Raw genomic sequence first — 26,715 nt, forward strand, 5'->3', positions numbered from 1 at the left:
TGTTGGAAGGAAAGAGACACAATAGGGAAAACTACGTTAAACCACAACAGTGAATTGCAAAAGTAATCCTTGTTTGCATCCACAGCTTAAACAAAAGCTTAAATGAGTAGAATAACAGTTAACACAGAAAGAACTTAATGAAACCAGTTCTGCTCAACAGAAAAAACTTGCAATTATTCCAAGACTTTGATTAGTCAAATCTTCAAAATAAATATTCTAGTAGGACAATCCTGTGAAAGCAGCTCGTAGTATGATTTCCCTAAAACACAACACAGAAGCTCTTACACCAAGGAGATATACTGCAAAGAGGCCACAATTTTAATCAACTTGTGTGCACTGACATTCACTTGGGTCTCCACCTCCAGGAAATAATGCCGGGGGGAGAACACACAGGTGACACATGGATTTACTGCAAAAGCTGTCAGGAGTGCTCAATCCCACACGCCTATTCACTTCCATTTTACAAGGAACAGGCAGAAAAGCACCCGGCAGTACCAGTCGGTGGGAGCGGATGGAGGAGGAGGAAAGAGACAAGGATATGGCTCACTGGAACTAATTTACTGAGAAAGGAACAAATAGTTACCGTCCGTGTGTAACCCTTCTCCGTTGGAGCCTGTCCAACTGTGATCTTCCTCAGGAATCTATCATTGGTATCCAGCACTACATTGGAAAGGGAAGACACAGGACAGTGTTAGGAAAAGGACCATAAAGTTAAAGGAATCAGCCAATTGTAGAGCAACAAGTCCAACTTAATGCCTGTCTATTAACATTTTATTTTAAAACCAATAGCAAAGCTAGAATACGGGTTCAAATTAAGACATGATGTACATATATATTACGTGTACAGGAGTTATTTTTAAAGAAAAAACAATGTGAACTGGCTTGGTTTTATTCTGTCTAGATAACTCAATCTGGAACCTGTTTTAAAGCATATTTGAGCTTACAAGAAAACCAGCAGGCCCACTGTTTTTCAAAAGGCAAAGGTCTATGCTGTGCTGCCAGATGACTCACTGACCTTACACCAATCCCGAGAAACACGCAGGGCCATACACGCAGGGCCAGGCAAATGCCTTTGGAAGCATGCTAGATAACATACCTGCTCTTCCCTTCAGCTTGCTGAGGAGAAGAATCTCCATTCAGATGACAGAGTATCTATCCAAACATGACAAGGATCAACCAGCTAACTAGTCTTACTTCCATCTCCCAGGACAAATTACTGGTAACATTTTAGTGTGTTTCCAATTTCGTGGGGTTTTTTTTTGTATGATGTGTCAAACAATAACAAAACACAAAACAGAGACCTGACTTGGAGTGGTGAACATACAATACAGTGTACAGATGATGTGTTGTGGAACCGTGTACCTGAAACCCGTATAATTTTGTTAACCAGTGTCACCCCAATAAATTCAATAAAAAGAAAAGAAAAGAACAACAATGCGCTAATTATACTCTGAGTCAAAGAGGAGAGGCATTTTTAAGACACTTGATAACATGCCACATTATTTTCTATAAAAACTGTAAACATCCAGAGCAGTTTTGTACAGTATGCAGAGGGACACACACTCAAACACACCCCCAACACACTTGATAAATGAAGATATAATGTGTTGTTAAAGCATATCCTTATTCTAAAAAATATATATAGTGTCAAGTTCTTTGTGTCTAATTTCTCTGTATAAAATAATAACCAGTAAATAGGTACAATCCATTTCCTCCCCCTGGTCTGCTTTTGAAATAAATTGACATTAAAGTAAAGGAAAAGTGAATGAGATACTAATTTTCAAAGAGAACTTTAGCTTATTCCTCATAAAATGTTATACTATTTGTCTAAAGCTGTTGAAGCAAAAAACTGAAACATCAGTGTGTTTTTATATGATGAGAGTCATCTTAAAAATGCCATTAGCTAGCAACAGTTACTGAGCCAGTGAAAATCACAAAACAGTCAATAAATTGGCTGTCAGTTGCATTCCGCATGATGATGAAAATTCCTTCCCAGCAGGGATACAGGATAGATGGATGCCCTCTTGGTACAAAATAAAACTCGAAGCTGGGCTAGTTGTATATAGAGAAAAGTAACATATGGCAGTGATGCCAGGCAGCTCACTCACTAAATTGCATGCCTGAACCTTGAAGGCTACCTACTTTGTTAGAACAGAGTCTACTAAAATGAGGTGAAACTGAGCAGGCAAGCTAGAGAGCTACAAGGAAAATCAAGTCGCTTATGCCAGACAAGGGTTCTGAGAATAAAGAGCAACTTGATTCAAGAAGTGACGGAACGTAATTTTTCTACTTCATGACACTAAAATTTTTTTCATAAAATAAAACTTGCAAAATGTTATTTTTGGTTTATGCATGAACTTCTTTGAAACTACCCTTACCCCAGTCAACAATGAATAGCCAGCAAACGTCCAACTTATCCAAGAAAAGGAGGTTTGAATACAGCTAATAAGGAGAGGGATGGAAGTGGGCAGAGAAATGAGTAAGTCACCATCTTGGTCATGTCTTAACCATAAAAATATCAATACACAAGCTTCCAGACTTCACATTTTAACAACCCTTACAAAGGGTGTGGCATGTGCAGTGAAACCAAAGCAGATGGGGTGTGTATATGGCTCTTGTACCTCTTTGCCAAGTTATGGTTTCCGGATCAATATCCAATCTTGCAAATCTGCTTATCTCTTCATCTGTCAGTGTGGTAGGGTCGGTCTTTTCAATGCCTAGTCTCTGAAGAGGCAGTAAAATGAAAACATAACGTAAGACAAACAAAACAAAAGCATAATAAATTTAAAAAAATTTTTAATTCCCCCTCTAGGAAACAGAAACCAACTAAATTCAGAAGGGAAAACTATGATCCCTTTTGCTAAGCCTTGATTTATTAGTCACATGTGCACAAAATATTATTAAAATGTTTGGCCCTGGCTGGTTTGGCAGAGCATCAGCCCTCGGACTGAAGGGTCTCAGGTTAAAGTCCATTCAAGGGCATGTACCTCTATTGCAGACAAGATCACGGTCGGAGGACCTGTGGGAGGCAACCAATCAATGTCTCCCTCTCTCACACCGATGTCTCTCTGGCTCACACCCTTCCCATTCTCTCTAAAAATCAATGGAAAAATATCCTGCTTCCATGGGGAGCTTCATGGGTTATTCTTACAGCATCAAAATATCAAGTTGTAAAAATTAAAAATAAAGTGAGAATATAAATACTGTTGATAACACATACAAGGAATTTAATGGTTCATTCCCTTTTACTGTAAGACTAGAGGCTAGGTGCACAGGTGGGGTTCGTTGGCCTGCACGGTTATCAGGGCCCAATCGGGCCATCAGGGCCAATCAGCCAGCTGCGGGGGAGGAACCACCAGAGGTTGGCTGTGGGAGCACACTGACCACCAGGGGGCAGCTCCTGCATTGAGCGACTGCCCCCTGGTGGTCTGTGTGCACCATAGCTACTGGTCGGTCATCTAGTTGTAATGGTCACTTAGGCTTTTATACTGTATGTATATATATTAGAGGCCCAGTGCAAGAATTAATGGATGGGTGAAGTCTGGCCAGCTTGGCCAAGGGAAGGGGACATGGGCAGTTGGCCGACCTGCCTGTAGAACTCCTGGTCAAGGGGACTATTTGCATATTAGCCTTTTATTATATAGGATATACACTGAGTGGCCAGATTATTATTATGTTCAGAGATCATAATAATCTGGCCACTCAGTGTATATATAGCTGTGCCAGTTTGTTTATCCAATCACCCACTGAAGGACCTTTGGGCTGTTTTTTCAATTTTGGAGATTTTTTTTTAATAGAGCTACTAAAAACATTCATGTTTTTGTATGAACACAAGTTTTATTTCTCTTGGATAAATATCTAGGAGTGAGATTTCTGGCTATGTGGTTGGTATAGTGAATATTTAATGACTACTTATTTTTCATAGAAACTCAAGATAAATAGAGAAATAACCATCCATGCTTAAAGTCCCGATACTGGGAAAAACAGAGATTCAAATTTCAGAAGCGCTATGCTGCCATGCTGTAAAGGAGGTGTCAGTCTTTGTAGCTGAGGGCAGGTGGTCAGTGCTTTATTTATTTCATGATAACCAATTATAACTTCTAGGTAAATGAGAAATAACATCTACTGCCAAGCTTTGTATGTTGATTATGATCTTGACTATGGTTATGGAGGTAACTTTACCCAAAATAGGCCACTCCAAGGAGATTTCTACCTCTTACCATTTACCCAGTGTCATACAAATATCAAAAATGAAAAGGGAAAGCTTACCCGTAACCTTCGGATTTGGATATCAGAAAACTTTCTCACTCCATTTACTGATGGTACCAAACGATTATAGAGAGCCTGGAAGAGGAGGAGGAAAAGGGCTTTTAAATGAAAGGAACCTCACTGCAGTGCTTCCTGTATCACTAGTACCAAAGGGACCAACATTAATTCAGGTGCTTGAACCCTTTCAAAAGTGCCCAGGGGCCTCTGTGCCCACCTTGTCCGTCTGAGTCTGTTCATGGAACATCCGGGCATCGATGGCCGCGGCAACGAGGTTATTAGCTGCAGTGATGGCGTGGATGTCACCAGTGAGGTGCAGATTAAACTGTGAAAGAGCAGAAGCCACATTAGTCTTCTAACCTCCCAACATCCATTCTATTCCAATCAAATCAATCCCCATGTCAAAGCCAATGGACAGATGATGCCAGCACAGCTAGTGGACAAACCCCCTATACGGGCAGATCTTGAATACATAAATTACTGTCTTCAGAAGAAACTGTGGTTTTCCCTAAGAGACATGTCCAGAAACAACAAACACATTCCACCAAAATCAACAGCAACACTGAGTTACTGAAGACACTATCGTGTCCTTTAAACAGTAAGCAAGGAGTACAGTGGAGCAACCCAACTCTCTGCCTATACACTGTTCCTGTTTCTGCAATTATTGCTCTGAATTTACTCCATGTTGGTTCTTGTCAATATCATGCTTCATTTGATCCCTTGCTTAAAATTATTAATTCCCCTTGAAAGCCAGACTTTGAAGTCCTTGTGAAAAAAACGAAGCTGCCTCACAACTTTGCAAATTAAGATTTTTTCCCCTTGTCATTCTGCTGAGAAATAAGTCATTTGTCCACTAAGACCTAAACAATAAAGCTTAATTTCTAGAAGGAAAAACCATAATAAAGGGTCTGAGGCAACCAAATCCCAGAACACTTTACCTCTTCCATAGGAATGACCTGAGAGTAGCCACCTCCTGCAGCGCCACCTAGAGGATAGGTCAAGGGTGAAGCTCAAGTTAGGCATGTTTCTCCACAGAGGAAATGAAATCGGTTTTGCAACTGCTACACATATTATTTATTTACTTTCTACAATTTGGACAGATTTGACCAGTGTCTTTAATTTTTTTTCTACAAGCTGAAACACTCGGGTCTTTCTTGTGCTGAACAGCCTCTCAACTGAAATCCGAGTCTAACAAAAATATGAACACATACATACCGACTTACCATCTTTAGAAACAGGTTCCCCGTGATTCCTAACATCTGTTAAAAGCCCCAGCCTACAGTTACATAAAGGCAAACCTGTTTAATTTTCCACTTTCATAAACATTATTCTGGCATTTTAAAAAGAGGAATATTTAAAATACATACTAAACCCAGAGACTGCAATTCTTCCTAAGTAGGATACACATTAGGAAACAGGTTAACTGCTAGATTTTTGTTGGCATCTCTGAAATAATAATCAAAGGCCAGTCAAAAAAATATCCAGGTTTCAAGTTATCAGTGAGATAAATGTCAGCTTGAGATGGATTTTTAAATTTTATTTCTTTGGTGTGGCAGAGACCATGCCATAAAAAGTGGGCAATTTGTGATATGAGGAAAAGGAGGATATCGGGTTCAGTAAGTAGAACAAAGAAAAAGGCTCATTCATATGTAAGAGAGTTAAGACAATCTCAAAAGCAGAGCTAAGTCAGCACATTTATGAAACAGAACAAACCAACAGGCAAAGGAGCAAAGATGGTACCCCGAATTAACATTAGTGAAAGCATTAGAACAAGCAAATGTGTGATGCCCTATCTCCAAGCAAATAGGGTTGTATTTAATTATAATTGATAAAAATAACTTTAATTAAAAGAACATGTCTACAGCACTGCAGCTATAAAAAACTGAAGGTGAAGTATGATTACTGACATCGTGTTTTCATGCAATCAGATGAAAAAAACATTGTGGATAGTGTTGCTTTAGAGCTCGAAATAGACATGGGGGCCTACTCTAGTACTTAAGAATTGTGCCTTTGACCCAGTTGCCTCTGAAGTCCCAGTTACTGCTATTGCAAAATGGAGATAATACTATCTTATATTAGAAAATAAAATAATACGCATAAACTGCTTAGCACAAAAGGTAGTATTATATAAAGCACATACTCAACTAGGGTAGGCTTTTCTTATCCCCACAGGGTGAAACATCTGTAGGGTTTGTCTATGTCTCTAGAAAGTCAGCATGGTGACTGATTACCTTGACTGTTACCATGACAATTGACTATTAGTCATACAAAAGCACCTCTGCCTACATAGTACTCATGCTAGGAATCCCTGTGCAGTGTCATATAGCGACAGCAGGAGCAGGAGCTGGGGTGATCTGATGAAAGCCTTCAGCAAAAGCAGCACGACAGGTGGGCGTGAGGAAGACATTGCTAACGTCTAAAAAGCTGAGGACTCCTGAGCATTCATGGGTCAAGGGGGCCAGAGAAGACCGAGGGAGCGGCAGGTGTCCTCTGGCCATCCACAGTCTCGTCCCACTGATACCTTTTATCCCAAAGGTGGGGCCCTGGGAGGGCTGCCGCACACACGCGAAGACGTTCTGGTGGAGGTGGGCGCCGAGGGCTTGCACCAGCCCAATTGTGGTCGTGCTCTTCCCTTCTCCCAGGGGCGTTGGAGTTATTCTTCAAGAGGAAAGCAAAAGAGGAAAATTACATTGAGGGAGATTAAATTGATGTGAATCACTAAAGCCAGATCTAACAGATTCTAGGGAACGATTCTTAACCTGAATAATAAGACGAAAGATCTGAAAACGGTCTTAGGAGTCTTGGTTGTACCTTCCCCCTAATTTTAAATTAAAAAAACACTGCTGTGCTTTAGCTGTTCTCACTGTAAGGAGAAATACACGTTACCTTGTAGAAAGACACTACTCTGATTTAAATTCCTCAACCTAAGTTTCAAAAATTAGCTTTTATATGCAACTCAGCCAAGCAATAAAAATGAATGCTCAACAGAGCTAACAAATTAATGAATTTGGGGATAAGAAAAAGCAATTCCATATAAAGACCGGGTTTGAAGATCCAATTCTTTTAACAAAACTTTCTCATCTCTGAAGGTTATAATCTACTCTGACCTCACAGGGTAGCTGTAAGGATCCAAGTTAGATAAAAACTCCCGTGAAAATGCTAAGACCAAAGTAAAGGAACTTCCACACATACATGCTAAGTGCAAACACAACCCCTGGTAATAATAATCAGGATTAACATTAAAATTTGATTGGCAAATGAATAAAAGTCGCACCCAGTCACCACCACGTATTTGCCATCGGGCTGATGCCTCAGGCGGTCCAGCACCGACAGCAGGACTTTGGCCTTGGTTTCACCGTACAATTCCACCTCCTGGGAGAACAGACCAACCTCTCGAGCCAGCTTACTGATGAGCTTTGGCTTGCAGGATCGGGATATGTCAATGTCACTTAAAAGAAATATAGGAAGTCAATCCATCTTTATTCATGGAAGGAATTAACCCCAGCCTACTAATGACCCACCCCAACCACGGATGGCACTTTCAGAAGGGAGATACGCATAGCCATGGCTACAAATCAACAACCCACAAAGTTTTAAAACTGTAAAATTTCATTTTTACCTTGGAACAGGTGTCTTGAGGTTAAGCGTGTTATGCTCAATCAGCCACTTTCCTGACTTAGATTTCTCCAGAAAACGCTTTGCACTCTCTACTGTGCTCTTAAAAAAAAAACACACACACAAAAAAACCCAAAATATAAATGGAACCTAAGAGAGGTGATTTCCACCTCTTAATTCTGGATAACTCAAGTGCAATCAAAATGAACACCTTCATGGTCAGTCTATTCACATTCTGGGCTGCTTGCCTCTTTCCAAATCCGCTGGTGTGTGTTAAAAAGGGCGAGAAAGCCAAACCCTACTTAGCAAAGTCAGTGTTTGCACTTTCTTTTTCTTAAGTTATCCCACAGTAAAGAACTGTGCCTTCCCTACGTTCCTCTACTCAGAAGACCGATTCTATTGCTCTGTTCTTCCATTCCCCCCTTTTTTTTCTTCCACAGATTCATATCCTTCCTTAGCTTCGGAGCAGGTTTTATGATATTTCTACTTGGAAAGAAGAGTGGTAACTTGAATGCTACCCGTGTCCTAGAACTATTACAGAAACCTTTGTCCAAACGCACCTGCATTAGCATTGCCACTGTCATGGGCCCGACGCCGCCAGGAACAGGAGTGATGAAACTTGCCCTCTCCTTGGCCTCACTGAATGCCACATCGCCCACAAGTTTTCTCCCACTCTGCTTTGTATTATCTGGTCATGGGGGGGAGGAGAAACATCCAGGCAAAGTGTCACCATCGTAATCCTTAATTTCTTTTTTTTTTTTTAATATATTTTATTGATTTTTTTTGTACAGAGTGGAAGGGAGAGAGATAGAGTTCGAAACATCAATGAGAGAGAGTCATCGATCATCCGCCCCCTGCACACCCCCTACTGGGGATATGCCCACAACCAAGGTACATGCCCTTGACCGGAATCGAGCCCGGGACCCTTCAGTCCCCAAGCCGACACTCCATCCATTGAGCCAAACCGGTCCCGGCCGTAATCCTTAATTTCTAAATTAAGTGATCAACAAGGACCGCTTGTTTCAAAAACAAAGTAAAGTTTAGGGTGTGTAGTCCCATCTTTACCTAAAAGCTATGGGATGGCAGGGTGTTTGCTATTTCCTAGGGAAAAAACTTACTTTATCTGCAAAAATTCACAGGATACATAAATGGTTTTTCAGAACCAAGAGAATCCTTTTGTAGTCTGTCAGGTGACAAATAAAACACCAACTGTTTTTTACTCTTAGAGCCAACTATCCAATTTATAATGAGCTCTTTCCTTTTAAAATGTTAATTTGCCAAGGCCTACAGAGGAATCTTTTGGGTGCACAAACCTCCAACTATGCCACAGCTGCCAGATACCGTTTCTACAGCAACTGTCAGCATTTTGTAAGCTCCATGCAAGAGATGGAGGAACAATTCAACATCCAATTCCAAAGATGAGCAGCTACTTAAATGTATGCAAGAGGCAAATATAATTACACTTCCCTTAAAAGGATACAAGAATAACTACAATTCTTACCAGCAAAGAATAGCTAGCTATTCAAGGGAATAAAGCCCAGTGATACATCATTGTTCGCATACAGAAAGCACCCCAACTTGGCTGCAGTGACTTGGGGAGGGGCTGGCGGACAGGGCCGGGCCCCCCAGCGCTGAGGCTCCCAGGCAAGTTCTGGTAGGAGCGTAGTCCTTTCACGACCCCTTTTTGATCAGATCACCACAATGAGCAAGGATGTTTCAGAGAACAGCAGGTCCTCAAATAATGTCATTTCATTCAACGTCAATGAGGAAAGGACTTGCCCCACTGAGCGAGGGTGAGGTGCCCAGCGATGGGAGGGGTCCTGTCCAGGGCTGGTTCTCTCCGTGCACCCTGAGCTGTATGGCTTAGGCTCCAGCCACCCGTGACCCTGAACTGGAAGAAGTGGGCTGGAAAAAAATGATCTTTCTTGTTTTCATTCGTCTTTCTTAAATGTATGCATAGCTCACATTTATCTCGATGTTTAATATTAGAAGTGTTTCAGTCTTTATTTAGAAGTTAGGTGGGCCAAAAATCCGCAACAGAAACTTAACTCTTATTTGTATCCATTAGCCTATGGTAAAACTGGTTTCGTTACACAGTGCTTCACTTAAAATCACAGTTCCCAAGAACCTACAGACCATACTATTGGAGGGCTTACCTGTACAGCCAAAAGGCCAGAATCCCGAGACCTAGGCTGTGGGATCGGCTCTTCCACTAACTGCTAGTCCTCAACCCTGTGGGCTCCTTACTGATCAGAAGTCCAAAGATGCAAGGAAGGATAATGCTACATACTTCACAAGCTTGCTGAGAATCAAGTGAAAAATGTGCATAGTCTTGAAATTAAAAAAGCATTCCGCAAACCTAAGAGTTTCTCTTCCCATCTTAGCCACATAAGAGATTTCCATATGTACTATAAGGAGCTGATAAATAAAAACTCTTCAGACAGTTTCTAGAAGACTATAAAGCAGCAGCTCTGGCAGAACATTTCCTCTCATAACCACTAATGTGGTTTCAAAAGGCCAACCAAATATTGTCAAGGTTGTGTCCTTTGTGCAGGCTTCAATAGCCTAATGCTGACGTTAGCTTCAAACCCCAACAACTCTTTCTATTAATTATTATTAATTATTATCAATGTGAGTCACTTTCTTCATGTTTCTCAATATATAGAAGACATATCATGTACTGCACTACCAAATGCTGTACTGGAAGAGCTCAGTTTTGCTACATAGTTATCCAAACAGGGTTAACTTGAGTACTCTTTGATGTCTGTATAGTATTTCGTGGATAGTCTGATGTGGTCGGTGGAAAAAGCAACCACTTCTCAATCTAAGTGAGTGAATGTATTTAGTAACCAAGGTTAATTAAATACCCCGGAGCCTAGACCTTCTCTTTCATTGGGAATTATAGATGCAAAATTCAACTGAAGATCCAGCTGAGACTTGACTCCTTCACATTTAATTTGGGGACCTCCAATCATAGAGTCCAGTATAGAAGCCACTGTGCTGGGTGAGTTCAGATTGGACTGGGTCAGGGTGGGGAATCTGTTCCCTCTTTTTATAATTCCTCCAAATAAAACCTATGATTAATCTAGTCCTTCTCAAATTATCTTTACTAAGCCAAGAAGGAAGAACACTTTGATGTGTTTCTCTGGCCAATTCTTTCTGCTCTGCACTTTAAACTTTAAAAATATTCCTCTTTTTTGGAGGGTAGGGGGAACACACACCTTAATTCATTCTTTTTTTATTTTATTTTATTTTATTTATTTACTTATTTACAGAGAGGAAGGGAGAGGGATAGAGAGTTAGAAACATCGATCAGCTGACTTTTAAACACCCCCTACATAACCACATGCCCTTGACTGGAATCGAACCTGGGACCCTTCAGTCCGCAGGTTGGCGCTCTATCCACTGACCCAAACTGGTCAGGGCCTTAATTCATTCTTATTTGGCAAGTGACTTATAATGTTATCCACATAAATGATTTAAATAATCAAAATATGAACCAAGAAGTGGCCCGGCTATGCTTTTAAAATGAAGACCCATGGTCTGCAACTCCATTATTCTGCCAGCTTGTGGGAACATTAAAATCCCGCCTTACTGATATTTATTCACCTATAGGATCAGTAAAGACAGTGCATTGATTTTATTCACATTTTACCATCTACGTGAGGAATAAAGGTGAGCAGGAAGTTAAGTTTCATGTTTAAATCACGTTTCATACTTACCTGCAAATTTCTTACTTATCTACAAGACTTAAGATCCCCACCCAGAGGTTTCTTCATATCCCTCAAATCCAGTCTCCCCCACGCCTCCCTCCCCCCCACCCCCCAAAAAAATGCCCAACGCAGAAATATGACACAGAAGATGCAAGGTTTTTAAGAGAATGAGTGTGAATGTCGTGTCGCAAATGCTCAACGTGAGGAGTTGCAGGTAAGTACTTTCTAGATCACTCATTAGATAATTATGCTACAAGAAAATTAGTGCTCAGTTATGAGCTACTGTCTTAAAAGCATGGTAGGGAGAGTGGGAGGCAGGTTAAAAACAGCGAAGGCTTGACAGTGACTAATATTCCTGGCAGCTTAGTGTCTGTATTTCAAACTTGAGATGGCAAGGGAGAGAAATGATTATCCTTGCTATAACTCCCTTCAACAATTCAACAGACACAATAGTGTACAAGCAGTTAGAAGGCATACGCTGGACAGGGCACCGCAGAGACCCCTGCCCCGGAGAAGCTGACTGACTTGTGGAGGAGCCCACAGGGCACCACGTATGAGACACATATGATAAAAGAAGCACAAGTCTTATGAGGAGGAAGGGAATGCAGGACGGGAGGAAGGACAGAGAGGATTGTCAAAAGAGGACACCATCCCTTGTTGAAGGGAAATCAGGCAAGGCTTGGAAGGAAGAAGGGGCATTTCAGACAGAGACGAGGTGGGGAGGAAGTTGGTTGAAAGTGAAGATCACAGCTGTTTTGTGTAGCCCAAGGCCTGAGGTGGTGCCTGCTGCAGAGAAACAGTCTCTCGATTAAAGATTGTTCCTTCTTGAATCTATGAGGTATGTATGCAGGTACACACGGTATTGCACTTTCAAATTTTATGTCTGAAGACTCCATGAAGAAAGAACAGCCTGCTCCACTGCAGATGCTGTAAAGGACAAGGCATGTGCGGACGGGCATGCGGTCCGTTTACAACAACGTAAGGCAGGTTTCCACAAAGCGATGTGAGAGGAGGCCGCAGAGGCGGCTGCGACTAGTACGGGTCAAGGAGTCTGACAGGCGACATGGACAGGAGGCTCATGGGCCCGTGTCAAGGTGAATATGGCAAAAGCACAGATGGGTCTGAATGGGCATCAGGCCAGCAAGAAATTCCAGCAGTCCACCCAAGTTGAGAGGGTTACCCTCAACGGTGACTCTGAGGACAGAGGGGAGAAGGGGAAAATCTAATATTTAAAAATAAATCCAATAAGGGGAATAATTGGGAGGGAAACGAAAAGGCTCCAGACCCATGGGAAGGAAGAATGGTGACAACATAAACGAAAACAGGGGTGAGGCATGAATTAGGGAGAAGGATGCCAAGTACAGCTGTGGGGGTGGCTATAAGGGTTTACCCTCTCTTCCTAGAAAAAGGAGGTCAAACGCCTTTTTCATGGAAAGCTCGCTAGAGGACTCCTGGCAGAAGGAGCCCCTCTCCTGAAGTCTCACAGCACTTTGCAAAGATGACACTGAATTTTAAATCCATCCACCCATTGCTGCAAGAGTAACCTGTATATAGAGTGAGACCTCCCCTCTTGTCCCTCTCCAGTTCTCTCCCTGGACAAAGTCATCTCGGGAGCTGCACAGCAGTGGCTAAAATCATGGGTTGTGCCGTCGAGCTGGCTGCCTGCCTGCCAATAGCGAAGTCCCATCTACCGATGGATGGCAAGCACCCACGGGCAGGTCAATCACACTGAACCTCAGCACTTCAGCCTAAAACAGGATCCGGGATTCTCACTCAGGCTTCATCTCACTCAGGCTTCACCTGATGGCCCAGACATCTTCCTCAGCCCAGCCATTCCCTGGGCCCACTTCCTCCCCCAGCAACACTCACCGGGGATGTAGTTGATTCCACAGTCGATGACTACTGCCCCGGGCTTGATCCACTCCCCTTTCACCATTTCAGGCTGACCCACGGCAACCACCAGGATGTCACCTTTATTTACCTAAGGAAAGACGATTCTGACTTCAGAAACTAAACGCGAAATATAAAAAAATTAAGACATTCCTTTCATCCCTGCAGGAGATTTTCACCATCATCCACTATTTTCTGCAGGCCACTCACTGACAGCGCTCTGGATGCTTTACTCATTCCTATACATGCCAAAAGCTCCCCTTTCACAAGGTATTTTACCAAGTGGGGAAATTGATAAGAACCCAAAGGAGCCACAGGCCTCGGATGATGTCCTGAATGAAAAACATCCAAAAGACTGCTCCCTGTGAAATGCGGGAACTTCCACCTCCCGCAGGATGCTGCGTGGCGACAATTATAAAAGCACGTGCTGGGCCTCTCTCCTGCTCTCTCAGCATTTAAGAGACTGCACTGTGAAAAATAAAAAAATTAAAAAAAAGAGACTGCACTGTGAACAGGATGTGTACATATGAGAATCCCTGGGCTCAGAAATCTGAAGCAGGAGTCAAGAACAAGCTGTGACAGATGTCATAGAACCTCTGTCCACACATTTCCCCCCAAAGCACCTTTATCTCCGAGGCCATCCTTCTTATCACTTTGGGAGTCCATCCCACTTCTTATTCTGCCAATCCCCATCTACCATAGAGGAGACTGGTACAGAAAGAATACAGTCAGAACAAAACCTGTGTAACCTTGGGCAAGTGCTCCATGTGAATTCGTTTTGTTTTTTTTTAATATATTTTATTGACTTTGTACAGAGAGGAAGGGAGAGAGATAGAGAGTTAGAAACATCAATGAGAGAGAGTCATCGATCAGCTGCCTCTTGCACACCCCCTACTGGGGATATGCCCGCAACCAAGGTACCGTATTTTTCGGACCATAAGACGCACTTTTTTCCCCCCAGAAGTGGGGGGAAAAAGTCCCTGCGTCTTATGGTCCAAATATAGCCTACACATATACTTTTAAAAAAAAGTTTTTTTACTTGCCCGGCTCTGTGTGGTCTCTGTGTGCTTGCCCGGCTCTAAAATGGTTCTAAATGCTGCTGTTTACTTTACAGGGTTGATTACATGTGTTTATGACTGTGATGTTGGGTTTTAATGCACATAAAATATTTTAGGACACTATTTGTTTCAGAATCTTTTTTTCTTCATTTCCCTTCTCTAAAAACTGGTGCGTCTTATGGTCCGGAGCGTCTTATGGTCCGAAAAATACGGTACATGCCCTTGACCGGAATCAAACCCGGGTCCCTTCAGTCCCCAAGCCGACGCTCTATCCATTGAGCCAAACCGGTTTTGGCGTGAATTCGTTTTTTTCATCTTACAAAATGAAACAAGAATCATAGAATTGTTATAGAAGAATCACAGACTTGTTAGGATAAATGAGATAACGAATTAAAGTACACAACAGTTTCTGGCACTTAAATGTTATTCCCATTAAGTGATAACATGCCCCCTCACCACCCCCCACCCCCCCCGCCACCTCCCACTCCATGCTGGACCTCCTACCTCCTTGTCTAGATTGGCAGTCTTGGAGTGGCAGGTGGTCACTGTGGCGTGGTTCCACAGAAGCAAGTCATGCATGGGGGCACCGACTATTTTGCTGCGCCCGATCACCACAGCGTGCCTTCCGGCAATCTGCATCCCTGCAAGAAAAGCGAGCGTGCATCAGAGAACTGGGGGGGGGGGGGCTGCCCTCCTTCGTGTGTCGCCTGTGTGGGAAAATTCAGAACAAGTGCACAAAAACAGACTGAGAGCGCCAACAAGGAATCTTCCAAAAACACACTTTCTTAGGAAATAATATTCTCAACTCTAGGGTTTTAGCTACAAATTGATTCTGTACATGTGTCTTTCTTGCTGTGGGTTTTTGACAGCAGCTTAAGCCAAGATACATTCATTCAGTCACTGGAGAGTGGGAAGAAAACCTACACTTAAAGAAAAAATAAAAGGAAACCATGACATTCAGCTAATAAACAGCCATATGGAAGAAGACATCAGACTCAATTCCATGGAAAAAATAGGGATGACAAATAGGGTGGGGGGAAGTGAGGGAAATTAGATTAATACTTATTGGTGATTCTTTCCACCTTGGGTAAGCTTATTTATGCAGTTCCTCGTCGAGCTTTCTTTTGGCTTAGGGCCTGATCCATAGGGTTATTTGCTGGAAAGTGAAAAGCGGCAATTTAACTGTGGTAGAAAGCTTTCCTTTTGCCTATTCAGCATCCATTCTTCTGGCACTGTACCAAGGTCCTTTTCTCAACTGACATACTCTACCTAATAGAAATGTGGTCTGGGCGAGCACCCAACAGGGGCAAGTGACTGTATTTCATCCCCCAGCCAATGAGATCCAATCCCATGACTGTTAGGCACAAGGATGGAACAAGGCTGGAGCTACTTGGGGCCACCAAACGGAGTCTGAGAATGAGCTAGAAAAAGAGCAGAAATAAAGTATCGAAGACTACCTGAGCTCCCCTACCTAAGCTGTGGCTGAAGTGGTTAAGGCAGTTGGTGCTTAAATCGTGCTTCTTGCAAAACATTAATTTTATCCAAAAAAGTAAGCTTCTACATAACACCACAAACATCTAGAAGTAAAGCCCTCAAAGTCTGAAGTGTTTGAATTAATGGCAGCTTCACTAGCCATTAGATGAAGTGGACACCTGTAGCTGCTGTGGCTCATGGAATTTGTTTTTATCAAGTTGCAACAAACTGCTAAACAGGCTGTTAATATAAACTTAGTTGTGGGACTGAACAGTGATAGCTGTCACAAGGCTTAGAGTCTTTTCTCACTGACCACAGAAAATTTTCTTGTACATAGGTCAACATTTTCCACTTCAAACTTCTGATCCACTTCCTCTACACAGGACACACTTCCTTCTAAAAAATAAGCTCTGCTAAAGGATTTGTGATAAAATAAAAATACTGAGATGCTGATTAGGTGATGAGGTAATACAGCCAATTGTTCAGAGATGGGTTTCCAGACATCTGTCTAGGTGCCCACTGGGGAGGTGGGGACTTTTTACATTGCACCCCTACATACTATCTTAATTCTAACTACCATATAGGCTTAATTGCTTTGAACTTGGATCTGCTGCCTCTTGGACAAATTACTCAATCTTTCCGAGCCTGTTTTCTCAGCTTTTGAATGACAGCACCTATTTCATAGGCTTGTTGAGAACTTAGGTAAAGGCCCTAGTAGATACAATAGGTCCTCGTGCCAATCAAGTCCATTTATGTAGGGCCCACAATGAACCTCCTCTGTACCTGTGCATGTCAGGACCAAGCTCTAAGACATGGGGCTTTGCTTTTGGTTTTTACCTGTTTCTTTGATGAGTTCCAAGCATCCTTTAGGTGTACAAGGGATGAAGCAGTCATTTAGGTCACCTCTAGCAAGCTTTCCAGCGCTGATGTTAGTCAATCTAAAACAATGTAAGCAATGAAGGGGAGATAAAGGAATTTAGGTGTTTTTACTCTTTAGATGCAAATAATTTTATATTTGGGCTCCTACAATGTGATGTAGAGAGTTAAGCCACACTCACCCATCTACATCCTTTTCAGGAACAATAGCATTGACCACTGCTTCAGTGTTAATGGGATTCTCTGAATCTAAAGGCAGCTGCACTATGAACCCATGTATGGTGCGGTCTTCATTCAAAGATGTAATGTACTTTAATACCTAAAAATAATACCACACACAATTGGTATGTCACATAGAAATGCAGGGTGGAGAAATACTTTCCAAGTCAAAAGGAAGGTTGTCCCCTAAGAGTTTAACTGTAATCATCTCAAAATGCACCTCCTCTTGAATCGTAAGAGAATTCTACTTTACCTCAGAATATAATCACCAGGGGTCTGGTAAGAATTCCATCAACGAACTACAAACTTCAACAATAATACCCAGTCACCATGGTCTACATCAAGTTTTCAGGGATAATAGAAATGTTCTATATTTTACAATTTACAATACAATAGTGGTTACGGAATACTTGAAATGTGGCTCATACAACTGAAAGAACTGAATTTTTAAATTTTCTTTCATTTTAATTAAATGGCCACATGGGGCTGGTGGCTACCCTATTGGACACTGCAGAGGCAGAACATTTCCATGACTTCAGAGAGTTCTCTCCTGCCCCTTCAGTTAACCCACTATCTATTGATACAAGCAACCACATTTCTGATTTTACCGTAATCATTTATTTATTCTATTCTTTAAAAATAAAAATACTTTTATTGATTTCAGGGAGGGAGAGGAAGAGAGAAATAGAAACATCAATGATGAGAATCATTGATCGGTTGCCTCCTGCATGTCCCCCACTGGGGATCAAGCCAGGAACCCAGGCATGTGCCCTTACCAGGGAATTAAACCATGACTTCCTGGTTCATAGGTCAATGCTCAACCACTGATCCACACCGGCTGGGGTATTCTGCCTAATCTTGAGCATCATATAAATGAAATAAATACACATTTGGTTTTTAAGATGCATATAACTACAGGCAAGGGGTCATTTTTTAATCAACACGGCAGGTATGATTTGGAAACAAATGTTGCTGCAATCATACTCTGAGTATCAAACATTCACACCCTATCACTGCACCATTTACTCCATAGGTATTTTCAAAGATCTCCTGGAGGCAGGGTCTGTGAAGAAAGAATTACCTGGAGGTCTTCTGTATGCTGAATATATCAGTCCCTAAAGTCCTATTAAACCAAAACCAGAGATGAAAGCCTTCAGCTGCCCTCTTAACACTCAGGTCCTAAAAGCTCACCTCAGCTTCTGTGGCCGATCTTGGTAACTTAATGTGAGTGGCTTTGATCCCAATCTGCGAAAACGAACATTTAAAACAGGTGTTCAGCGAGAGAACTGAGACAGGGGCCCGTTTCTTTTACAGATGTGACTAAAACAAACCATGCGGTGTTTTAATCACTTCAGGGTGAAGTCTCCCGTTTTGACCCGCTCATCATTAATTTAATTGTCATCACTGCACATAAGCAATTTCGTGCCCACTGTTCCTGCTCGTTGGGAAGCCCACTGTTCCTGCTCGTTGGGAAGCCCACTGTTCCTGCTCGTTGGGAAGCCCACTGTTCCTGCTCGTTGGGAAGTAGGCAGATCATTGATTAGAAAACATTCCATGGCTGAACCAGAGGCTGTAGCTCTAAATCACCCATTTCTGACTTACAACATAGATAAACGGAAGTCCACTGTGGGTGAAAAACATTTTTATGGGGAGTGGAATAGAGGGCAAGGGTGGCGGGCAGGGGTGGGGTGGGGATGACAACACTGCTGTTCTCGCTTTACCTCTTCTGCAGCCTTCAGCTTCACGTTTATATAAAGATTGGAATCATCTCTGTTGCCAACCTGGAATAATAAATACAGGCAAATCAGATGATCTGGAAAGTCAAGGTGTACAGAAAAGCTTCCTTGACTCTTGTTGCAGAGAACTTCAATAGGAGAATCAGGAGAGTGTCAGGGTGGGATGGAGATGTGAACACAGGTGGGATGAGGGACCCCTCCCCTAACAAGGCTCACCTGATTCCCACTGAAAGAGGAAAAGAAAAAGCAGGGGTGCCTGGATCTACCTTGGAAATTAGGCCAGGTGCTGCAGGCCTGCCGAAAACGAGGAATTTCTGCTGACATTGAGAGAGATGGGGCTGGGGGACTGTCATCAGGAGGAGAAACAACACAGCTGACACAGGAACACCCAGAGGGCACACCTGCTTCCTCTCCCTCACCACCAGGGGCAGTGGAGAGCTCCCATGCCCACACCAAAGAAAAACTAGCTAGGGTGGACTCAGAGCAGACACCTGAGCGAGAGGTAAAGGGCAGGCTGCTGGCCCCAAGACAAAGAAGCCAAGTCCTTTGAACCACTGTGCGAGGTCTCAGTATGTTCCTTCTATTTACTTTATCACCATCATATTTATAGTTTTTCACTGTAACCACTTATCTGTAAAATTTTGTTTTACAAATATTTTTACATGTTCCAGTGGTTGACAGTTGTCCTTTTCAAGGTTGAAATAGACTCTCTGGGTGAAATGCTATGAATTTGGCTTCTGTCAAAATTGTAGAGGGAAAAATGGTAGGTCCATCAATATCAGCGCTGAGAAGGATAACCCCTATTTTGTAAAACTACTGTTTGGAATTCTCTATTTTTTTAGACAGCCTCTTATTCTAAAAAAATAATAACTTTGCTTTCTAGCCTGCTTGAATAATGAGGAAGATAAACTTAGCTGTCTGACCTTGTAGGCCAGAGACTAGATATGCCCATACTCTCAATGCCATGCCAGGTGCATTTTTTAATTGGATAGAACTGTGTTGTTTTAAAGGCCAGCAGCAAGATAACCACTAAGCACACATAGGGCTGGCTCCTTAATAAAAGGGGAAATTCTACTTGTAGCTTTGCTTAGAATTTGAATTCATTTTCTCTAAGCCCATCGTGGTAAATAAAGTGTGACTCCAAGCTCTCTGAGCACTGCCTGGTTCACTCCGGCTCTCGGTAACAACACAAGGCTCCTTTTAACAGGACGACCGCAGAGAAAGAAGCTGGCCTTAGTAACAGTGTATTTCCAGTCCCTGTCATGTTGATGCTACTGTGGGAAGCTCCCCCAGGCCCACAGATCATTGCCCCACTCTTAGCTTGTGCTGTCCTTTGCACATATCTGTTTGCCAATGCCACTTTGAATTTCTTCTCTTAAAAGGTAAGTCTGTTGCGGAAATGTGATTTTTTTTTTTTAGTGGCTCATTTGAATGTAAGCTGCTTCCTGTGGGGGCTTCCCTAGAATTTTAGTGCCTCATATATTTTTTCTTTGGCTATTTTCTATACATTCTTTACCCCTCGCATTCAACCTTCATTGATTGAGTTATCAGATTTAATGCACTGACTTTTAGATCAAAGTAGGAAAGATCTTTCTAAATACAGAGTATTTTTAAAATTTTCATTAATATTTATAACTACAATTCATTATTTAGACTTACCTCTGAGTTTAAATGGTTTTATCACCCTCTGCCCGTCCTTTAAAAATTATAATTTCTCTCTACTGCAATTTACTTTCACTTATCTCCCAGGTAGCTGACATGCAACTGTAAGTCACTTCTCCATAAAAGGTATGTAGGCATTTCTCCGAGTCTCTCTGTATCTGAAAATACCTTTTGATATCTTTGCACTTGAAGGATCCACTTGGCTGAATTTGCTGTCACATCATTTTCCTTCAGAGACGTAGTGACTTTTGCTGTTGTTCCTTTATAGGAACTCATTTCTGTCTGAACATCTCAGAAAGAATTTTTCTAAACCTCCATTTTATTTTATTTTTAAAATTTTATTTTTACTGATTTCAGAGAGAAAGGGAGAGGGAGACCGAGGAACCTCACTGATGAGAGAGAATTATTGATGGGCTGCCTCCTGCACACCCCTACTGGGGATCAAGCCTGTAACCCAGATGTATGCCCTTAACTGGAATCAAACCCACGATCCTTCAGTCCACAGGCTGACGCTCTACCCACTGAGCCAACCAAGCTAGTGCAAAACTGCCACTCATTTAAAAAAGAAAGCTTACAGTTATGAGCATATGTCAAAGTTTCATTATAATCCCAATGCAAACCAAAAGACCTCTTAGCAGCCAATTCAAAGACTCACTCTCAGGACAGGCATTCTACAGAGGAAAATGGCTGTACAATCATCCTAGTCTTGATGCAAAAAGAAGGTTTATGAAGAACAGTAGATTCGTGACTGTCAATCAAGTGGGTGGGTGGAAGACTGGTTCCCCAGAACAAATCTTAAATCTATTAGTTTATCAAGAAAATCACAGAATGCTAATTTCTTTCCAAAAGGAGGTGAACTACATTATTGAAAAAAAAATCCTTGTACAGAAAAAGTTAGGAACATTTTTTTTTAAACAACAGGAGTCTGCAAACTGTTTCTATAAGAAGCCAGACGGTATATATTTTGGGGTTTTCAGGCCATATATTGTCACACATTTTGCTTCTTTTTTTTTAACACTTTACACCTGAACAGCATTTGGACTTGGGCTCCTATTTTATAACATAAAATAACTTGGGTACCAGTCTGCTCACTAATTTTTCTTTCTGCTTCAAGAGATATTCAGGTCAGGTGAGTTTATTAATTTTATTGTTTTGTCCGTATCCTTTGTGAGGACTGAATAAGTTGCCATGAGCAAAGCACCCTGAATAGTCCTGGTAAGAAGCAAGTGTCCATTTTTATAGTATTAATGACTAGAGGCCCGACGCAAGAAATTCGTGCAAGGGGCTCAGCCCTTCAGCCCAGGCTTTTCCCGGAAAGTCGTTTGGCCTTCCGGTCTAATTAGCATATTATGCTTTTATTATTATAGATTAGAGTATTTTATATGCTAAGGGAATGGAAATACAGCCTCCTTTGTATCTCTGAGAATGAAAAGTCAAGTCTTAATTCCTTTTAAATATTCAGTTATTTGGGAAGTTAACAGTCCATTATGTTTTTTTAAAATTTCAACTTTTAGGTATATATACCCCAGCCAGATCATGACTATTCTTGACTGCAATGCTGAGAAATTAGAAAAGCAAAGGGGGAAAGCAAATTGCTTTTGGAGATCTGGGTTCACATCCCAAACTCGGTCCCTTGCAGACCGTGGCTTCAGAAAAACTTCCCAAGATCCCTGGCATCAGTTACTGTGACGATAAGGAGGCAGTGCCCAACCTGCAGGGCTAGTGCCAGAATACACAAATCACTGAATGTCAGCAGACACTATAAAAGCAGTACTGTCTCTCCTTCTGGAGGGATGGGAGTGGGTGTGGATGGATGGGTAGTGATCAGGTTTGCATTTTGACAAGGGCAGCAAAGGACTGGAACCATCCAGATCAGACGCTTAAAACCTGTAAGCGCCAGACTGCAGTGGCCCCAGGGGGTGGAGAGGCACAAATCAAAACGAGGAACAGCTTCCAAGAGCTTAGGAGAGGCAGGCTCAATAGCACCATAATCCTAAAGGGAATGTGTGGAGAGTGAGAGAGACCTATAGGTGATCTCAGGTTTCTGGTTTGCAGGTGTGGGAAGATGGTGGTGCCAGGTCACCAGGATGGGGGGAAAAATGAGAGGTCAAGATGTGATTATGTAAAAATAAACAGAAACCTCACTGAAAGTGGAGGCTGGAAGAGAGAACGCTCACACGCATCACTTAAAGCACACAACTGACCCCAGCAGGAAGAGATGGACCTTCCACTTCTCATGGGAAGTGATACCACTTGACCACCTCAGCAGGAAGAAAGGTTTCCGCCTTAACAGCTCAGCCAATGGGAGACTGCCGCAGCTCAGCCAGTGAAAAGTCACAGGCCCCAGTCTCCTCCAGTGGATTCTCCCTTTACAGCAGCCCCTCCCAAGTCCCCAAAAGAGCTTCTGCTCTCCTTTGTTTTTCTGGACTTGTACCTTTAGACCACATTTCCTGAATTACAACTGTTTGTTGTTCTGAATAAACCCATTTTGCTAGAGAAATATTGGCTATTTAAGGTTAACAATTACAACATAGTTTGTGTAAGCCTTGCATCATGGAAAGATGCTGACTCTGGTGCTAAAGTGCAAGATTAAAATACTCTACCACTGTTTTACTGGTGAGGACATAGAAGACAAAGCTGTAGAAAACTATTCGTGTAAACAAAAACACTTGCAATCAATAAATTTAAAGTATGAGTTTATAAACCAATCTTTAAAACAGGAGGGGAAAAACCAATATTGCTAAAGGAAAGGGGTAAAGAAACAGATTTCTAGTTTGACATTTACTCTTTCTAAAACAAACAACTCACAAGCATGAGCCAAGAAATAATCTGATCCCCCACGTGTACCGAGTGTACACCCACAACATATACCTTTAATTCTTAGTAATTTGAAAAAAAAAAAAAAATCCACCACAGGAGAGAACACACCAGGCAGAACAGGCCTTCTGTTTTTCTTCTCAGCTAAGGCCTCTTAAGACAATTAACAGAAATGGGGGAAATATTTAAGTACTATTCACTCTGAAATTCTTGATGAACATTGGACAGAAACTTAGCAAGGGATTAAGTAATGTAAGTGGAGACATACATACAGAAAGAAATGTGAAGTGATGAAGCAGGTTTTTCAAAAAAATATTTTTATTTTATTTTATAAAATATATTTTTATTTCAGAGAGGAAGGAAGATGGAGAGGAAGATAGAAACATCAAAGATGAGAGAGAATCACAGATCGGCTGCCTCCTGTATGCCCCACACTGGGGTCGAGCCTGCAACTCAGGAATGTGCCTTGACCAAGAATCCAACTGTGATCTCCTCGTTCAGAGGTCAATGCTCAACCACTGAGCCACGCTGGCTGGGCTTAATTGATATTTTTGAGAGAGAGAGAGAGAGAGAGAGAGAGAGAGAGAGAGAGAGAGAGAGAGAGAGAGAGAGAGGAGAGAGAGAGATCAATTCGTTGTTCCATTTATTTAAGCATTCATTGATTGATTCTTGTTATGTGCCCTGACTGGGGATCAAACCCTCAACCTTGGCATATCAGAACGATGCTCTAACCAACTGAGTTACCTGGAAGCAGCTATTTCTGAAGGGAATTTCAAATGAAAGCTATCAGTTTCCTGTCACCTAAATCAACCCTTCAAAACATTCTTTGTACATTTGTCTATGTAACAAATATGTATTAAAGGCCTCCTACTGGGTGAATCTGGAGCTGAGGGAAGAAAATGTGGACAGAGGCCTAAATTAGGATGTACTCTCCCATGTAACCGTGAGACTGAGTGAGCTCCCTCAGAGAAAGAACAAGATGAAAACGTGGTTGAGGGCTATGCCTTGAGGTATTCAAATGTTCTAGATGAGATGAGGAAGAAACAGATCTCAATTCCTCAGAGAGATGAGAAACAAGCAAAAAAGATGAGAAGGAAGGGAAATAAGGGATGTCCCAGACAGCCAGAGTCCAGCACTCAGAAGAGATCCAGGGTGTGTAAGTTACTGGCCCTCAGCTGATATTCAACCTGTGTCGCAGTTAATTTTTAAAACATGCAATTCCTGACTATTTAGTCAAAGGCACTGACCTCCTTTCTCTTAGATTGCCCAAAACCAACAAAAACCAACAGCCAACACAACAATAGCTGTCTGGTGTGAATGAGTTAAAGTTATATCTTTTTTCTTTTTTTGTCAGGTCAACAAAAAATACAATTTTTGGCGTGCCACAGGATTTTAGTGATTACTTTGTTTGCCATGGGGTGCAAAAGGTTTGGAAAGCGCTGGCCTGGGGCAATGGTCCACACATTCCTGTGACAATCCCAAGGCCCTTTCAGAAGACCTGGTGAGTGCCAAGTTATTTTCATAACGACACTACACTGTCACTTGCTTTTCCCCCCAAACTGTATTGACATTTACAGTGAGGCTGCACAAGTAGTGGCAAATGAGTAAGATGGCTGCTGACATCATGACAATGGTACCAAACTATACTCTCCATGAGGGTACCCTTCACTGCCATACATGCTCAGGAAAAACAGATGCCAGTTCCACTTACAGGTGCCCGGGTGAAGCAATTATATTAAACCTGGACCCCTGAGAACGGACCTTTTTAATACTCTGTGTAGGGAACTGGAAACACTCATCGCACGCTTCGCTGCATACCAAAGTACACTGGCTGACGGCAGGAAAGGCACTGAAGCTGAGCCAGCTGCATTTTTAAATGGAACACCATCTTAACTGGAAGAGGAACTGACAGACAGTATTATTCAGCTTTGAATATTTGGCAATATTTTCTCAACAGTGGACAAAGTTAGCCTGCTACTTCAAGGAAAATAACAAACTGTATTTGTTGGCCAATGATAAAATTTGAGTTTTCAAGCAAAAATCGAAATTTTTTTATCCACTCCTGTGAGCTTGACGACTTCTCAATACTTAAAAGTCCTTTCTGATGAGTTTGTTGGTGATATTTATGATCATGATTTTTTTATACCAGATCATGAAATGTGTTGTTAACATTTGGAAGATCTGATAAGCTGGTGAACTATTGTTTTCCAAATGAGGAATGAAGGACATAACAAAACTATGCATGGGGTACATTTTCTTTCAAACTGCAACACAGATCTCAATGCAACCAAGTATGAAAGTTCAAAGATAAGTTTCAGATTACACATTGTAACTAACCTTTAAAAACTTTGCTTATTCAGTCCCTGGTGAATTCACAATTATCTGGAAAGACTATTTTCAAAAGCCTTCCCTTTCATGACTGTATAAGGCCAGCTTTTCTTTTCATACATTTCAATCACACTAGCATATAGCAAGAGACTGAATGCAGATGCGATGGGAATTCCACTGTCTTCCATTAGGCCAGACTGTAAAAGGCTTTGCAAAAATGTAAAATACTGCCCCTCTTCTCACTAAATTTTGTTTTCTGCAAGTTTTCTCATTAAAATGTTACTTATGCTAACATATAATGATCTTCCTATGGGGCATTTTTACATGTGTAAATATTTTCTAAGCCTCTCATTTTTAATTTCTAATACAGTAAATATCAATGGATAAATCAATATAAAAGAAAAGCTCCTTTAAAAAAAAGTTCCTAAAGGTCTTCAATTTTTCAAAACATAAAGGGATCCTAAGGACACTGAACTAGGGGAAGAGTGCCCACAGAGAAAAGCAGAGGGCCGGGGTATGCCAACATTTAGAAGTTGAGCTGAAGAGGAACCTGCAAGGAAAACTGCAAAGGTCTAAGGTTTCACAGAAGCCACTCCCCCCTCCCCCCAAATAAATAAAAAATGGGGAGAGACTGAAGTTCTTGTTGGCTTAAGTGCTCCTGAGAGCCTGAGTAAGGAGGGTATTAGTAGACATGCACTACCATAATACCTGCAGTATCGCCAGGCCTGGTGTGAAACCAGGGACTTGCTCCTTCATCCGAGTGACCTGCTTCTTCAGTTGCTCCCTTATTTGCCTAGAGAAAAAGGAAAGGTTGGAGTTAACGCAATGTTTCAAGCACAAAAAATTATGTGGACAATTATATGTATTTCTCTTTTAAATTAAAACAGAACAGTCATTATCTGGTATAATGTGTACTATATATTGCCCATCCATTTTCCAGGCTTCAAATAGACATGGGTCTTTTCTTCTTTTTTTGTTAGCCCTCAACTGAGGATATTTTTTCCCATTGATTTTTAGAGAGTGGAAGAGATGGAAAGAGACAGAGAGAAACATGGATGTGAG

At 41.7% G+C, this 26,715-nt stretch overlaps 1 protein-coding gene across 1 annotated transcript in view; it reads right to left on the bottom strand.

Moving 5' to 3' along the window:
- Nucleotides 1–26,715, bottom strand: part of MTHFD1 (methylenetetrahydrofolate dehydrogenase, cyclohydrolase and formyltetrahydrofolate synthetase 1) — a 51,483-nt gene that overhangs the window by 16,259 nt on the left and 8,509 nt on the right. Inside the window, exons 2-17 of the mRNA XM_036434297.2 lie at nt 26,362–26,446; nt 18,832–18,891; nt 18,302–18,355; nt 17,074–17,210; nt 16,853–16,953; nt 15,047–15,183; nt 13,464–13,575; nt 8,442–8,569; nt 7,886–7,983; nt 7,541–7,714; nt 6,788–6,924; nt 5,205–5,251; nt 4,484–4,591; nt 4,270–4,344; nt 2,622–2,724; nt 584–660 (exon numbers count right to left, since the gene is read on the bottom strand). Of these exons, the coding sequence (XP_036290190.1) occupies nt 584–660; nt 2,622–2,724; nt 4,270–4,344; nt 4,484–4,591; nt 5,205–5,251; nt 6,788–6,924; nt 7,541–7,714; nt 7,886–7,983; nt 8,442–8,569; nt 13,464–13,575; nt 15,047–15,183; nt 16,853–16,953; nt 17,074–17,210; nt 18,302–18,355; nt 18,832–18,891; nt 26,362–26,446 (1,633 nt within the window). The remainder of the gene's footprint in view (nt 1–583; nt 661–2,621; nt 2,725–4,269; nt 4,345–4,483; nt 4,592–5,204; nt 5,252–6,787; nt 6,925–7,540; nt 7,715–7,885; nt 7,984–8,441; nt 8,570–13,463; nt 13,576–15,046; nt 15,184–16,852; nt 16,954–17,073; nt 17,211–18,301; nt 18,356–18,831; nt 18,892–26,361; nt 26,447–26,715) is intronic.

Source organism: Pipistrellus kuhlii, unplaced genomic scaffold, assembly GCF_014108245.1.
Source record: "Pipistrellus kuhlii isolate mPipKuh1 unplaced genomic scaffold, mPipKuh1.p scaffold_m20_p_1, whole genome shotgun sequence".
Lineage (NCBI taxonomy): Eukaryota > Metazoa > Chordata > Mammalia > Chiroptera > Vespertilionidae > Pipistrellus > Pipistrellus kuhlii.